Below are 15,681 nucleotides of genomic sequence, written 5' to 3'. Positions count from 1 at the left end.
ATAGTTGTGATATAATCGATGATAAGTATGGTAGGGGTTGTTCTCAAGAAAAATTATGATGGCGGTTGAAAAAGAATAACACACTAGATTTCCACCCGCACAACCGTGCGGATATATATTTTCACATTTTTATATATACATATTTGTTTTACATAATTATTATATATTTTTAATGTTACTCACATATTTAAATGTTTGTATAATTATGCCAAATATAATAATTTTATAGTTTTCATGCTGTAAATTAAAATCATCACATATATATGTTGCTTATTATATATTTGTCCTATTGAATTTGTGTTTGATTACTAAACTAAAATTTTTAATGCATAAAACAACATATATAAAAACAATTTTTTATTTAATTTATTATAATCATGATCCGTAATTCAAATCGCTAGATTTTTTATATAATAAATTACTGTATATTAAAAACTTTAAGATAAGTTAAATTTTTATACATGTATTATATAGTTTACTAATATTAACCCGTTCTACCAAAATATTATATTTTAGCATAAATATTTTATATTTATGAAAATAAAATATGTTAACTTATTAATTTAAAATAATTTTATCATATTTTGTTCAATATAACGTTTTTATTTTAAAATGATAGATATTATTATTAAGTTGATAAAATATGATATAATTTTATTCTTTTAGTAACATTTCATTACTAATTACAAAATTAGTTGAAAATATTTATATTCAATTTATGACAATTAAGATCTTATTATAATCTTTTTCAAGAGATTTGTTAGAATTTTAATTTTTTTTTTTTAAATGAAAAGATATAAAAGATATTATGATTAAAGTAGTTAAAAATATTATATATATTAGCATTAGTGATATACATTTAATATAAAATTTAAATGATAGTCCAAATAAAAATATCACTCATCAAAAAATCATGATTTTATTTTTATTAGAAAACAAATTTGAAAAAATTAAAATAGAAATAAATATTTATATGTAACAAAATCTTTAAAAATTATTAGTAAATGTATTTTTGAAATTAATTAATTTCAATTTATTTAAATTTTCATTTATAAACCAAAACTATATTCAATTTTAATTTCTAATTATATTTTATGATAATTTAAATTAAAACTAACTAATTTTTGAAAGTAAATTTAAAAAGATTCTAAGAAGATTTTAAAAAGATTTTGTTAGAACATTTTAAATATATTCATTTGTATTTCAAATAAAAAGATAAAAATATTAAAAGATATAATAATGAATTTATGTAAAATATGATATTTTCTAGGAATGGTCCAAACTAAAAATATCACACATGAAAAGAAGTCATGACTTCTGTTTTAATATATTAGATATATTAATTAATATATAGTGAATGTATATCATACAAAATCTGTGTAAGATATTTTTTAGATTTATTTAATTTCGCTGACAGCTGGATCTACCCTTCATACATATTATTTTAGCATGAAACCTACGAAGCCCAAAATTGTCATTTCAGCCTAATCTTCTGCTACAGTAATACACAAATTGCACTGTTTTAGGCAAATAGCTAATTACCAACTTTTCTATGGATTTTGAGCAAAATGACTCCAAATCTAACATCACTTATGTAAGATGGATGTTGAATGAATTGGCTAGTAAAATGGTTCAATAGTAGGCTAGGTTTGGCTTTAAAAGTATTAAAGTTGTCAACTATGTTCAAAAAGGTAGACCTAAGTAAGTCATAAAAGGTCTTGACACTTCAGAGAGATTGTAATGAAAGAAGAAAATAATTCGAAAAGAAAGGTAACATTTTAATTACCGTAATTGTTTTTGAATCTAATAATATTTTTTTCTAAAACTTGATGGATAAATAATGGTTCTAGTGTACATATAAATAATTTCGTGCATAGATTATTTATGATCAAAAAAATTAATTCAAGTGAAACTACTTATTTATGGGAATCAGAAACAAAGTGCTAGGTGAATGCATCGAAACTCCTCATTACGAATAGTGGATTTTGTTTGGATTGATTCCAAACACTTTATGTTCCTTCTATTTCCCATAAGTTTTAGTTTCATCAAGAAAACTTGATGACTAGTTTTTAAATCTACTTAAGAGATGGAGTTTTTTTATTTATTCTTGAACTCTTATTGAATCGGTTCAGGAATATTAGTTGATAGCCTATATTAGGTAACAGTGGCTAATCAAACTTTTAAAACACATCTAGTTCTGGACATTAAAAGAAAACTAAAACATAAAACATCTACATATGATAAATATCTCTTGTGGCATAAAAGAGGTAAATATATTTTTAATAAAAGAATCTAAAGCTTGGTAAAAGATGGAATTTTTCTAAATCTGGATTTTGCCAAGAATGAAATATATAATAATTGCATGAAGGATAAGAAAAAGAAACACACTGAGAAATGAGCCACAAGAAATACAAAGCTTTCTGAAATTATACATACAGATATTGTAGACCTTTTGACGTTATATCTTTTATAGGTGAAAGCATTCTACTACCTTTACTGATGATTATTCACATTATTTTATGTATATCTGTTGCATGAAAGTCTCAATTTTGGATATACATTACGAGTATTCATAGTTAAAGTAGAGAGACAATAATATATAAAGTGAAAAAACATAAGGCCATATAAAGATAAAGAATTTATGGCAATTGTGATGAAAAGAGACAAAGTCCTGGACTTTTTGCCAAATTTCTCTAAAAATTAGGAATTGTATCTAGTAGAAAAAACCTGGTTCTCTATGGCATAATTGTGTAGCTGAAAGGCATAACCGTATTTTTATGGAAATGGTTAGGTTTATAATGAGTTTATGAAAGCTTATGTATATCCTTGTGGATGGATGCATTATGTACTGCATTATATATCTGGAATATGGTTCCCAGCAAACCAGTTCTCAAAACTTCTTTTGAACTGCATAAAGGCTACAAACCTAGTATGACACATCTAAAAGTATAAGGATGTCCAACTAAACCAAGAATATATAATCCGCATGAAAATAAATTATATTTCAAAATGATCAGTGGTTTCTTCATAAAGCCACCCTGAGAATTCTAAAGGATTTAAGTTAATTGTCCAAACCATAGTATGTAATAATAGAAACCAATAATGTCAACTTTATAGGAATAGCAACAATAGTGGGACTAATAAAGTTTAAGAAATGATCATTCAATAAATAAGGGTAAATAATATGTTGCCATGTATTTATGAATGTTGAAAATTTTCATATTGTTGTAATATTAAACAATGAGTAAAATCCAATGAATGACTACATACTCCATGATAAAATAGTCTGAGTGTAAGTGGATCTTTCAGACCAAACTCAACTATAATGAAAATGTTGAACGACATAAAGCCAGACGTGTAGCCAAAGGTTTCAATCAAAAAGAATGAATTGATTAGAAGATTGAAACTCAACTATAATGAAAATGTTGAACGACATAAGGATTGGCATGGCCTTGGTAGCTCAGTACGGTCTTGAGTTCCATCATGGATTAGAAGATTGTCTTTCTTACTGGTGACTTACAGCTTAGATGAAAACATGGTCTACAAAGTAAAGAAATCAATTTATGGACTGAAATAAATCTTGAAGTAATGGTATCTAAAGTTTGATGAAACCATTAAGGAAATTGGTTTCTAAGAAAACAGAAATCTATATATATATATACCTCGGTTTTAGTGGGAGTAAGTTCATAATTTTGGTGTTGTATGTCAATGATATATTATTGAGAAATAGTCATCTCGGTCCATTACATGAGACTGAGAAATATCTCTTTAATAGCTTTAAATATTAATGAAGAAACCTATGTGACTGGAATTATAATTTCCATTATAGATTATTTGACATGTTAGGGTTCTCTTATAAAGAGTATATATATATATATATTGATAAAGTTCTCGCCAGATTTGAGATGCTGAAATATTCATCTAATATTGTTTCTATGTATAAAGGGATACACAATATCCAGTGAATGAAATAGAACATAAAGAAATGAAAAGCTGGAATAAAATTTAAGATATCTAAAGGAACAAGAAATCACATGCTCGCATATAAAAAATTAACGCCTGCAGGTGGTTGGATTTTCAACCTCCGTTTTTAGTGCACATAATGGTTCTAAGCATTACAAATTTTGCAGTGTGTATCTCATCAAAAGAGATGACGTTTTATTGAAATACCTATAGTTGTAATTGCTTTAAACGTCCACTAAAAAGAGGCTGAGTATGTGTAAATTTTACGAGGCTTCAATAAAGTAAATCACGATTGCAGAATTATCTCTGAGTTTGAGATTGTAAGTGTTTGACTCTTTATGTTAGTATTTGTATGTAAGATATGATATCTAAAAGATCCAAGTATATGAAATTAAGATTGATACACATTATTAAAATAATATGTCACAAGAGAAATTTTGTCATTATGCATATATCCACTAAACTTACGGTCATAAACATATTTACGAAAACTTTACATCTAAAGACATTAAAGAACATCTATAATTATGAGCCTAATGGATAGCTATTAAAGTTGTTTGATTATTTTTAGCATATATTTGACAATATATATGATCTCTTAATGGCTTTTGAATCTTTACATTCCGTTTCTAAGGTGCACACCAATTATTTGTTGTTGGGTTTATGATAACGAATGAATCTTTATATAAGACACATAAAACAGACCATTATGATAATTCCTACTTATGTTCTAACTTTAAAAGTAATCAATGTAGTTGTGCATGGAAGGAATCATGTTGTAAGATAATATGTACCCACCATGACTCTCATTGATTACTAGATTAGTTAAACCAATCATAATGACCAAATGAAAGAAACGGCTTAACAAATAATACCAGTCTTATGATTCTCAATAAAAAAATAGAATGAGTTATATCAATGGTCAAGTGGGAGAATGTAAGAAGTATTTTCATTAGCATGAGAATATTTCTATACCATTATGTGGTCTTATGGTAAACTTAATTTAGATTGTTAAACCCTAAAGACATTTAGTAACCAATACAATGCTAACTAAAGGAGTTTAGTTTCTAGTGAGTTAACTAATGCACAAGTGATTTATTCTAGACGGTTTCTCACTTGGTGACTCATGAAAATATGTGTCATTGTAAGAAAGCATTGGACTAAGTTCCATACGTCAAAGGAGAACATATTCAATGAATAAGTGAATGTTGTAGAAGTCTAAACAATTTTCATTACTCATCTTTGATTTGACGGATGTTGATATTTTCTTTTTTATTGATATTGATATTAAAGAATAAACTCAAAAAAGTAAGAAAGACTTGGTGAGAAAGAATATCATAATGTTTTTATAGTAAGTTTTTCTTATATTTTTATAGTAAGTCTTTCTTAAGAAGTCTAATGAAAAGACTTTGATTTTTTTATAGTATATAAACCTTATGTTGATGTTTTTATATTAAGTCTTTCTTAAGAAGTCTTATGAAAGACCTTGATGAAAAGAAGGGTTTTTATAAATATGATTCAAAACAAAAATTCAAACACAAAACTAACTCATGATTTTTTTTGGAACTCTCATTTGTCATCCAAAAATTTGGTTTATTCACGAAAATGCTATTATTATTTTTTTTTTCCGAAAATCAGTGTTTTACTCTATCATCATCATCTTCATCAATTATTTACAATATAGCCATTGTCAGGAATACACCAACCAAAATTGAACAACCAATTTGAAGCTCTTAATGCACCAATGTTTTGATTTTTACTCTTCATATCTCATTACTTATGCACTCAAACTACATCTCTTTCACTTTCTCTCTATATTCATTAAAAAAAACTAAGATTTTGATTCTAAACTTTGTAAGGTTCAAACTCATGATTCTTGGTAATTAACAAGTGGGTTTGTTGGTGGTGAAGTTCTGTGTGATAGGAGAAGCTAATCAAGTTATCTCACTGGTTGAAAGTATGAAATTGATTTTTTTCCAGATATGTTCATCAGAAGACTTCTGTATAAGTATTCTGGTCGTAGAAGACTTATACGAAAGTCTTCTGGTCAATACAGAAGTTAGTTTTGCAATTGACTTGATGTGTGTTTTTAGTGACGACATGTGGTAGTCTTCCGACTTTTCTTTGTTAACAAAAAAACTCGAAAATACCAGAGAATACTTCCTGGTAAGTCGTCTAGGATACACAAGTTAGTTTTGCAATTGACCAAATTGTGTTAGAAGTTTGACTTTCTCTAGATGACTTACATGAAAGTCTTCCGCAAGTCTTCCGAACTCTCGGTGGAAGTCTTCTCACTGTCGGCGAAAATTGTCTCAGGTTACTTTTGCAATAGAAAAATAAAACTTAAATACTTAATTTTAATTAGACGACTTCTATGTAAATCTTCCGGAAGACGACTTATACGGAAGTCTTCCAGAATTTTATTCCGAGATTATTGTCAAACTTTGGTTATCACAAAAAACTTCCGTGTAAATCTTCTGCCAGAAGTAACCTGAGACGACTTACATGGAAGTCGTCTAGTTAAATGTAATATTGAAGTTTTATTTTTCTAGTGGAAGACTTCCATGTAAGTCTTCTAGGAAAAGTCAAATTTCTGACACAGTCCGGTCAATTGCAAAACTAACATGTTTATCCTAGAAGACTTATCGGTAAGTCTTCTCTGGTATTTTTGAGATTTTTTCAAAAACAAAAGTAGCCGATATTTACAAAGAAAGACTTCCAAAAAAGTCTGATGTAGAGTAGACTTCTATGGAAGTCTTCCTTTGTAAATTTTCAATTGCAAAATTGAACTAAAATGGAAGACTTCTTGGAAGTCTTCTGGCAGACGACTTCCATATATCAATGTTTAATAAACTTTCATTTTCTCTAAAACTATAAAGCTTTTTAATATTTTCTTGTTAATTCATGTATACTAATCGATATTGGTGCTCCTGAATAAAATTCATAACTTAATTGATTTTAATTATGAGGTTAGCAATATTCATGTTTAATCTTTCTTGCCAATTCTAGAAGACTTTCGTCTATGTTAGTTTTTGTAAACTTGTTAAGTAATTTTAAGATGGTTTTTTAACCTTCAAAAGTGTTAAGTAACTTCAAGATTATCAAGTTATATGGTTTAATATGTTTTCTTAGATCATAAGATATATTTTTAATTTTCATGTGATTTAAAATTTCAATTTTCACTTAAAAAGTTAAGTTTCCCGCCTAAAATTTAATTTCTCGCTTATATTTTATTTTCCCACTTAAAATTTAAGTCTTCTAAGAAGACTTCCGGGAAGACTTCCTGGAAGACTTCTGGAGACTTCCCAAAAGACTTTTAGTGAAAGTGTTATATGTTTGAACTTATGTAATGTTTGATATTTTGTGAATTTGACTAAGTTTTCTTAGAAGAGTTCTCTCCCTTAGTTTTAGTAATTTTTTTTAAGTAAGTTTTCTCCCTTAGTTATAATTTTTGTTTTAGTAAAGATTGATTAAATGTTTGTGTTATTTTGTTTTGCTATTGAAGTTGTATCAATAACTTCAACAAATTCAAGTATTTTTGGCAAGATAATATTTTTTAGTATCTCTACAAATTTACAAAAGAAATATAAATCACAAAACATGCAATAAATAAAACTATTACACATGGAGTTAGAGATTATTTCTACACAAAGATAAGCTCGGACTCCACTTGACATGGGAGAAGACTCCATTGGAAGATTTCCAGGAAGTCTTCTAGGGCATTATATTTTAGAAGACTTTCAAAATCTGACTCAGATATGAAAAACCTGCATATCCAAAAACGTTTAAATGGCTTCAAAACAGAGAAAATGAGTGGAAAATTATATAGATCTATCTTTATAGAACACACAAAATAAACTTTCGGGAAGTCTTCGAGAGTCAGGTCCAGATCTGAAAAACATGCATATAAAAAGTTTGGTTTTTTTAAATTCAAAGATATTGAAAAGATGTTACCAAATGGAAAAGATAAGAGCTTTATGCAACAAGAGTTTACCAAATGGAAAAAATCAGACATAGAGATTTACCAAAATGCTCAGATCTGTCATGAAAGAAGACTTTTAGGAAATCTTCCATAAATTCAGAAGATTTTCAAGAAGTCTTTTGGAGCATAATATTTTAGAAGACTTCTCAGAAGTCTTTGAGTGTCTGACCGAGATCTGAAAAACATGCATAAACAAAAACGTTTAAATAGCTTCAAAAAGAAAAAAAAATGAGTGGAAGATTAGATATATATATATCTACCTTTATAGAACACGAAAAAATAGATATCCAAAATTTATAGATTTACCTACTAAAGTAGTGGAAGATGAGAACCATGTGATTAAAAATCTGTAAAAACAAGATAAATTAGTGAGATGGGACAAAAAAATAAAATATTCATATAAAGTTTGAGTTTTCAAGTTCAAAGAGATTAGAGAGAGGTTGGAAAGTTTTAGTTAGAATCATTACATTTTTGTTGCAGCCATTTGAGAGAAAGAGAGAGAATGTATATATTTTCTTTATATATGGACACAAAAAATTTCATTTAGGTTAAATATTTTCAATTCAGAAGACTTTCAGGTAAGTCTTCTATTAGACGACTTCTTGGAAGTCTTCTACCTCTAAATATATTATTCGCCCAGAAGACTTTCAGGAAGTCTTCGAGGCCCTAAATTTATACCCTAAACTTAAATAACTAACTAAATAGAAAAAAAAAACAATTCACTAAACTTAAAATATAATTTAAAAGTGTTTAATATACATGAAACTAAACACATAGGTCAAATTTTAATTTTCTAAAAACATCTTAAGCTTCCAAAATCTAATCCTAAAAATACAAACAATACTACAACATATGTTACCAAAATGTAAACCAAAGAATACTATGACTCACTTCATTCACTCATTTATGTTAAAAAAAATTCAGTTTTACTAGATCTTAATTTATATTATTTCTAAATGTTTATAACTACACAATTTCAATTTTTTTCTCCATCAAAATATTTTTAATAGAATTTATCAATTATTTTTAAGATCTACAATATGAGAAGACTAACCCAAAAGCTTAGTAAAATAATGAATATATCCTTATGACAATAAAAAAAATAGAATGTACTTTTACGAATATAACCCCTGAAAATTTTCTGGAAGCTTTATAAGTGTTCTAGGGAGAAGACTTCTTTGTTTGGTCATAAAGAACTACTATTAATTTTACTAAGCTTTTGGGTTAATTTTGCATTTGGTCCGACTTGGAATATTTTTTATTTAAAATCAAATTATAGGTCATATTTGGCAATTTTTCCTGAAAAGAATCTTTCGATGTTTTCATTAATTTTTTATAGTAAGTCTATCTCTTGATGTTTTTATAGTAAATTTTTCATAGCAAACTAAAATATTTTTATAGTAAGTCTTTCGTTTATAGTTGTTTTCATATCAAAGAATCTCTTGATGTTGTTATAAAGAAACATAAAATATATATTTCTCATATATATCTCACAAGCCGAAATCTCTTTTTAGGTGAATGTAACATTTATTTAATAAAAGACTTGTCGTCTCCTCTGTATCACCTTCGCATCTAGTTCGTCGCTCTGTCACCTGAACCTCTGCGATTCGATCTCTTCAAAGCACCAGTCGTTGTCAGCGGCTTCTCCACGACCTTTCCATCTCGCCGTGCTCTCAGCTCCAAGCCACGGTTACCGTTACGCCGGAACAGGCAAACCGTAGAACGAAACTTAAAATTTTTATTTAAACATTTTAAGAACCAAAAAAATATCTCTAAATTGGTATATGTATTTATCCCTGTTTGAAACTACGCTAAGCGTTAGTCGGGCGGCAATCCTGGACCTAGCGAATTACCACAAAATCAGGGATTAAGCGGGGATTAAGCAGGGATAAATCGAAGATTAGTTTTGTACTTATATTATATTTATATTGTATATATACTCATATGTGCGCGATTGAACATACGATTCAATGTATCCTAGTTGCCGAGACCATTGTACTGATTCCGATCAACCCGACCTCGACTTCCGGCCTTGTATTTTATTTATTTTCGATTATTAATCAAGTTGTACAAAAGTCCCACATCGGCCAGTGAGGAGAAAAGAAGTGAAATTGTGATCTATATCTAGATCCCTTAGTGTGTGAGACTTAGTAACGTATATATGGGCTTCTTAGTAAGCCGCCCTAAAATATATTTGTAGTTCAACGTTTTTTATATGGGCCGATTAATCGTTTAATTAGGCCGATTGATCGGTAAATGGGTCGACTAGTTGGTTTATTGGACCGATTAACAGGCCAGCGATTTTTTGGTCCAGGGTAAAATCGCAGCGTCTATGAACTGACCAGCGATTAGGCGGTTAGGTGGCCGCATTTTCGAACAGGGATATTTACAATGCAATTTTTATTTTTTTTAATTTTTTTTGTTCGTAAAACTATTTATTTGAATTATTTTAATAAATAGGAAAGGACATTATAGATAAAAATGAACCAAATTAGAAACTAGCCTATGTCCCTGTTTTTTGGTATAAAAACGAATTTTCCCTATTTAGTAATTGTATCAAATGATGATGTTTAGCTTATAAGTGAAAGTGATAGTTGTGTTGGATTACTGGTAAAACGAAATAATTAAATAAAAGTAGTACATTTGAAAAAATACAAAGCGTTATTAGTAATTAATTATAATTAGAATATTTCTTTAATAAAGAGAAAATGAAATAAGTGGAGAAAATGTAGCTTTAAAAAAAATTGATGAAAAAAATGAAATTAACAATTGGAGATGCAGACTATCTCTAGATGACGAAATATTTTTAAATGTTGCAACGAAGAGAGATTAATGTTCTAGACAATAACAATAGAGGTGGAAGAAACATAGATAAGAGAAAACATTAGGTAGCTTGAGATACAAGTACATAAACAAGGGAGAGAATCAGCCAAAGAAGCTAGGATCGTAGCCATTGCTAGAAGTGGCCAAGACATAGTAAGCAACGATGTGACCAATAGAACCCCAAGCAAGAACATCGACGATGTTGAATCCAACAGGGTCGTTCGATTTCAAGAGGCTGACGTATTCCTTGGCACGATCATCTCCGGCTTCGAAGTGGGTTTTGCCGTTCTGCTCCGGAACCTGTTTGGCCACATTCTCTCTCTGGAAGTTGAAGAAGACGAACCGACCAAGGAAGAGGGAGAGACCAGTGCTGAGGCTTATAACGACGGATGGGCTGAGCTCGGCTCTCACGACGGCGGAGGAAGATCTTCTTCCGGCGGTGGTGGATAGCTTGGGTAAGGAGGAGGAGGAGGAGCCACCCAGGCGGAGAGGACGGAGGCCGTGGAATGAGATGGAGTTTGGGTTTTTCTGGGAGATTACAGTGGAGAAAGTTGTGGGTGTGAGCAGAGCAGATGCGCTTGTCGCCATGTTATCTTCTTCTTCTTCTTTTGGAGAGCTTTAGCGAAAGAGAGAATGAGTGGTTTTACCTTTATGATCTTCTTGGAGGAGACGATTACAAGATTTTGTTTGTGAGGACACGATCCCTGGTTGATGACGTGGCATTCTCTTGTTGGTTCGTTTTGGATTATCAGATTTCATGCAAATAGTTTTATTTGTCTTAAAGCCCCTTACTGTTTATAATGTTTCGATTTAATCCAACATTAAATTAGTTTTTGCGTTAAGGCCCTTATTGTTTAGACGTTATTCTAGTCTTTACAATTTTTTTGGTTCGATTACATAAACCTTTTTTTTTTTTTTTTTTTTTTGAATGAATGTTAAATTTATTCATCAAAAAAACCCTTATTACATCAAGTGTAAACCTTTAAGGATAAAGTCATATCTTCTACACCTTTCAAAAACCTATAACATTTTTAGATACGAGTACTAAACCAAAACTGTAAGCCATTCTCCCACCCTTTCACTCCTTTTGATCTCAAAACACTCAGCTTGTTCCTTATGCCTTTATCCACCATTTGCTTAATGACCCCAATAGAAGAAGGTTTCTCAGCATGCTTTATCTTGTTTCTCTCCCGCCATAACGCATACAGAGCTGCCTGCAAAGCATACCTTAGACAGAATCTCTTCTTCCTTTCAATACCCTCATCGGAGATGATTTCCAAAATACTCAGCCAAGCATTTGTGTAATCACTGAGTAGGATCCCTTTAGTTAGGTGCTCCCACAGCTGATTTGAGAAAGAGCACTCAAAAAATAAGTGGTTCCTAGACTCCGGCTCCCTTTTGCAAAGAACACAAGTCACATCAGCTCCAGGATCCCACTGAATAATTCTGTCCATAGTTGACAGTCTATTGCTAGCAGCAAGCCAGGCCATAAACGCAAATTTCGGAGTTGCCTTCGATTACATAAACCTTACCAGCAGGAGATCCCATAATGAGACTATACAAAGAATCCCTCGCGGTTTTAATGTTAGAAAAAGCTCCCAGGATGTGGATCCTCGTGTCAGCGATCACAATCCTTGTCTTTGTAGAGTTCTCAAACGCGAACTTGTCTTTCCTCCTTTCCCTGACAATCTCCTGATAGCACGGGACAGATGCTTGCCTTTAAGAGTCTTGACATCCAGCTTGATCTCAATAGATTCGACATACAGCTCGTCCACTCTCAGAAGAGAGATCGCATCAGGGATATCGAAACCGAGCATGAAAGCGTGCACGAAATCCGCAGACTTCTGAAGATTGCTGATATCAGGTGTGTCGGCTAGGGTTTTGAGCTCGACTTTGCGGGATCTGCGATTCATGCGAATGTCAACTTTCATCTGGTGGTAGATAGGAGTGTAGATATCTAACCAAGCTTTCTCGAGAGGAGAGTAGCGGTTAGATGGGACGGATACCTTCCGGAACTAAACCCTGCCATCAGACATCTCATTACCCTTGAGTGGCTTAAAGATTGGCTTAGCAGGCAGTGACTCTGGTTCAGTTGCTGATTGAATTTCCATTTCGGTAGATTCTTCTGCCATTGATTTCTTTACATTTGAACGATTATCTTTTTTTTTCAGACCTATAAAAGAACATATATCCTTTATATACTAAAGCACAAGTCACTTCACCAATAAAATTTTGACACATAATCATGTTTAAAAAACCTAATATCAATAAAAAAAGAAAAACAATTGTGAATCGATTTATTTTGAAACCAAAATCTAAATCCCTTAATTTATGTATCACATTCAAATTTTCCACTACAAGTTAGTAACTTCCCACTAACTTTCACTTCTGTTCTACAAAAGTAAGAAACCTCTGAAGAAAATGACAACAAAGAAATGTCGACTTCTCCGGGTCTCACAATTATGTCAATCGGATGACTAACTTTCCTTTCATTGTATAAATACTAGGTGGCTTTCACCCCGCGCAAGCGCATGGTTAGTGGATTTTCTATGTCATTTAGTTATAAGTGCATGATGTTATATATAGTTTGCGTCTATGCGTCTTATATTGTTTTATAATTTGCATGTACTTGCAAGGTCATATTATGTGCATGCGTTATATTTGTGTTTTGTACGTTTTCTAGTATTTGTAATTTCTTTCTATATATTGATTGCACATATATGATTTATCTGTCAAGTTTTGTACAGTATAACTTTGTGTTCTTCTAGTCTTATCTTAATATTTTCCTATGAATAAATTGCAGGTACCTGCGTACAGCTCTAAGCCGGAGGTCAAAAGGGTGTGAATGTTAATTAGAATATTAGAATCATGTAATGTCAAATTAAAATAATTTTGTCTCTTTCCATGTCTACATTTTCTTTGACTACAATTCATCCTTCACAGTACCACCTTTTGGTTTTAACTTTTCGTTGATGAATACAACCATGTCCTAGGAGCTCAATTTAATTAATAGTTTTAACTGCAAATCAGACTTGTTAAGATACACCAAAAAGTAGTGAAAGCAAAAAGGGCTTGAGCTAGTGAAGCTCTATGAAAAGGGTTATTCTGCTTCTCATTTCTATCAAATTTGTAGAGAAATGTCGTCAGATAATCATTAACCTGTCATTAACAAAGATCAGGTCATCATTTGGAAATCACCTATCTTGGTTTTAGGTAAGATTTAATTCACATGTAGTTTAGGCTGCTCATTTTCTGATGCATAAATTATTACAAATAAAATTCTCAAAGCCTTTGAAATGCTTAGCCAACTTCACGACATGTGCTTCTCAGTGCTCACAATTCAACACCATGATTTATGTAACTGTTTTTAGTTTCCCTCACACGATCCATGAGTTTTTATCTCGGTTTTGATTAATAAAATCTTTGGTTTAGCATAGTGGTCTTTTGGTTTTACTTACCTCAAGATGAACATTATCTGGACAGTTTGATACCAACTGATCAAAAGTCTTTCCTACCACAGTCACCACACTTTTTTCCTACAGATTTCGTCGGTTAGTTAATCTTAGTTAATATAGGGTCCCAAATATAAACATAAGCTGCACGTAAAAATATACACATGAAGACGAAATCAAAGAACTAAATCTTTCTGACAAGATTCAGCATTTACTAAATACCTTCGGTTTAAGCCTTCTTGCAAAATCTTCAAGAGGTTGAGCCTGATTCTGAAGGTCATCACCCTTGGCAAAGATATTTACCTAACCATGGAAAGAAAAACAAAAGTAGGATTCAATCATAATCGGGAAAACATATAATCGAAACTGTTAACCTATACAAACTTATATGACAAAAATTCTAACCTGAAGTTAACATATAGGTCTGGAGTAAACTCAAAGAATATTGCTTTCGGTCAGTCTTGTGATCAACTAAAACTTGTTCTAGCCTAGAAATTCCAATATGTTCTCCATCTGATACGATACATCAGCATAACCACGTAATACTAGAAATTATTATTCCAATAAAACATCACAGTATCTCATCGAGCTCATGGAAAAGGCTTTTCGTGACATCGCTGAGAAAATCAACATTAGGCATAACTGAGAAGTGAAAATAGTGAGTGAAAATAGCGTCATTTGCCACATATTTATAGTAGTGAAGATACCTGAAACGGCAAAAGTGAAAAAATTATGCTTAGTTCAACATAGTGAATACCTTTATTAGAAGTGATGATAGATGTGACGGAGGCTGGGTGAACTCTTCTTTTTTTGAGCAAAGGCTGGGTGAACTCCCGAAGTTCTAAATTAGGGTTCATACGGAACGTCGGCATGATTGACAGAGGGGCACGAGTGATGACGACCCGTAATTTGCTAATTATCAATTGGTGGGCTTGAATGATAACTTGGTCGATTGAGTGTTTTTACATAGGCCCATTAAAAATTAAAACAGATGACCTTCGTAAATATATATTAGTTCGGTCATCAATATACAAAGTATCCTTTAATCTAGTGATATAAATGTTGGTGTTTAGATCACAGTAACCCGGGTTTGAACCACAAGCTTGACATTATTACACTTTTTAAAAGTGAGATCCACTTACCTGTTGACGTGTCGCATCACTCCTGATGCAACTGCCCTATTATAACGTAGATTATGTCAATTGTTCTCAATCATCACTCGAATGTTTTATCCAGTCAACAATTGGAGATACAAATAAAAGGTAATCACTTTTTATCTATTTTTATTGCGAATTTTTTTAAAATTGCATTTAAAAATCCATGGTTGCTTAAAAGTCTTTGCTAAGCATGCATTATTGTTGTCGAGAGTGCAAGAATACTAATATGATTCATTAAATAATATTATTTTTGTATGATTTTGATCTAAATGACGTTCTTATATTCATGTTGTTCTTCATTATT

At 30.9% G+C, this 15,681-nt stretch overlaps 1 protein-coding gene and 1 pseudogene across 1 annotated transcript; both read right to left on the bottom strand.

Moving 5' to 3' along the window:
- Positions 1 to 10,734: 10,734 nt before the first annotated feature.
- Positions 10,735 to 11,433, bottom strand: LOC106361244 (photosystem I reaction center subunit V, chloroplastic). Its single transcript, XM_013800964.3, has one exon. It carries the CDS (start codon positions 11,354 to 11,356, stop codon positions 10,871 to 10,873), a length of 486 nt encoding a protein of 161 aa, XP_013656418.2. The 5' UTR covers positions 11,357 to 11,433; the 3' UTR covers positions 10,735 to 10,870.
- Positions 11,434 to 11,799: 366 nt separating this feature from the next.
- On the bottom strand, positions 11,800 to 12,900 carry LOC125608544 (annotated as a pseudogene).
- Positions 12,901 to 15,681: the final 2,781 nt, after the last annotated feature.

Source organism: Brassica napus, chromosome A5, assembly GCF_020379485.1.
Source record: "Brassica napus cultivar Da-Ae chromosome A5, Da-Ae, whole genome shotgun sequence".
NCBI classification, from domain to species: domain Eukaryota; kingdom Viridiplantae; phylum Streptophyta; class Magnoliopsida; order Brassicales; family Brassicaceae; genus Brassica; species Brassica napus.
This window is presented reverse-complemented; position numbering and strand designations above follow the sequence as displayed.

Coding starts and splice junctions, on each gene's coding strand:
- LOC106361244 (XM_013800964.3), bottom strand. CDS start 11,356: ATGGCGACAAGCGCATCTGCTCTGCTCACACCCACAACTTTCTCCACT.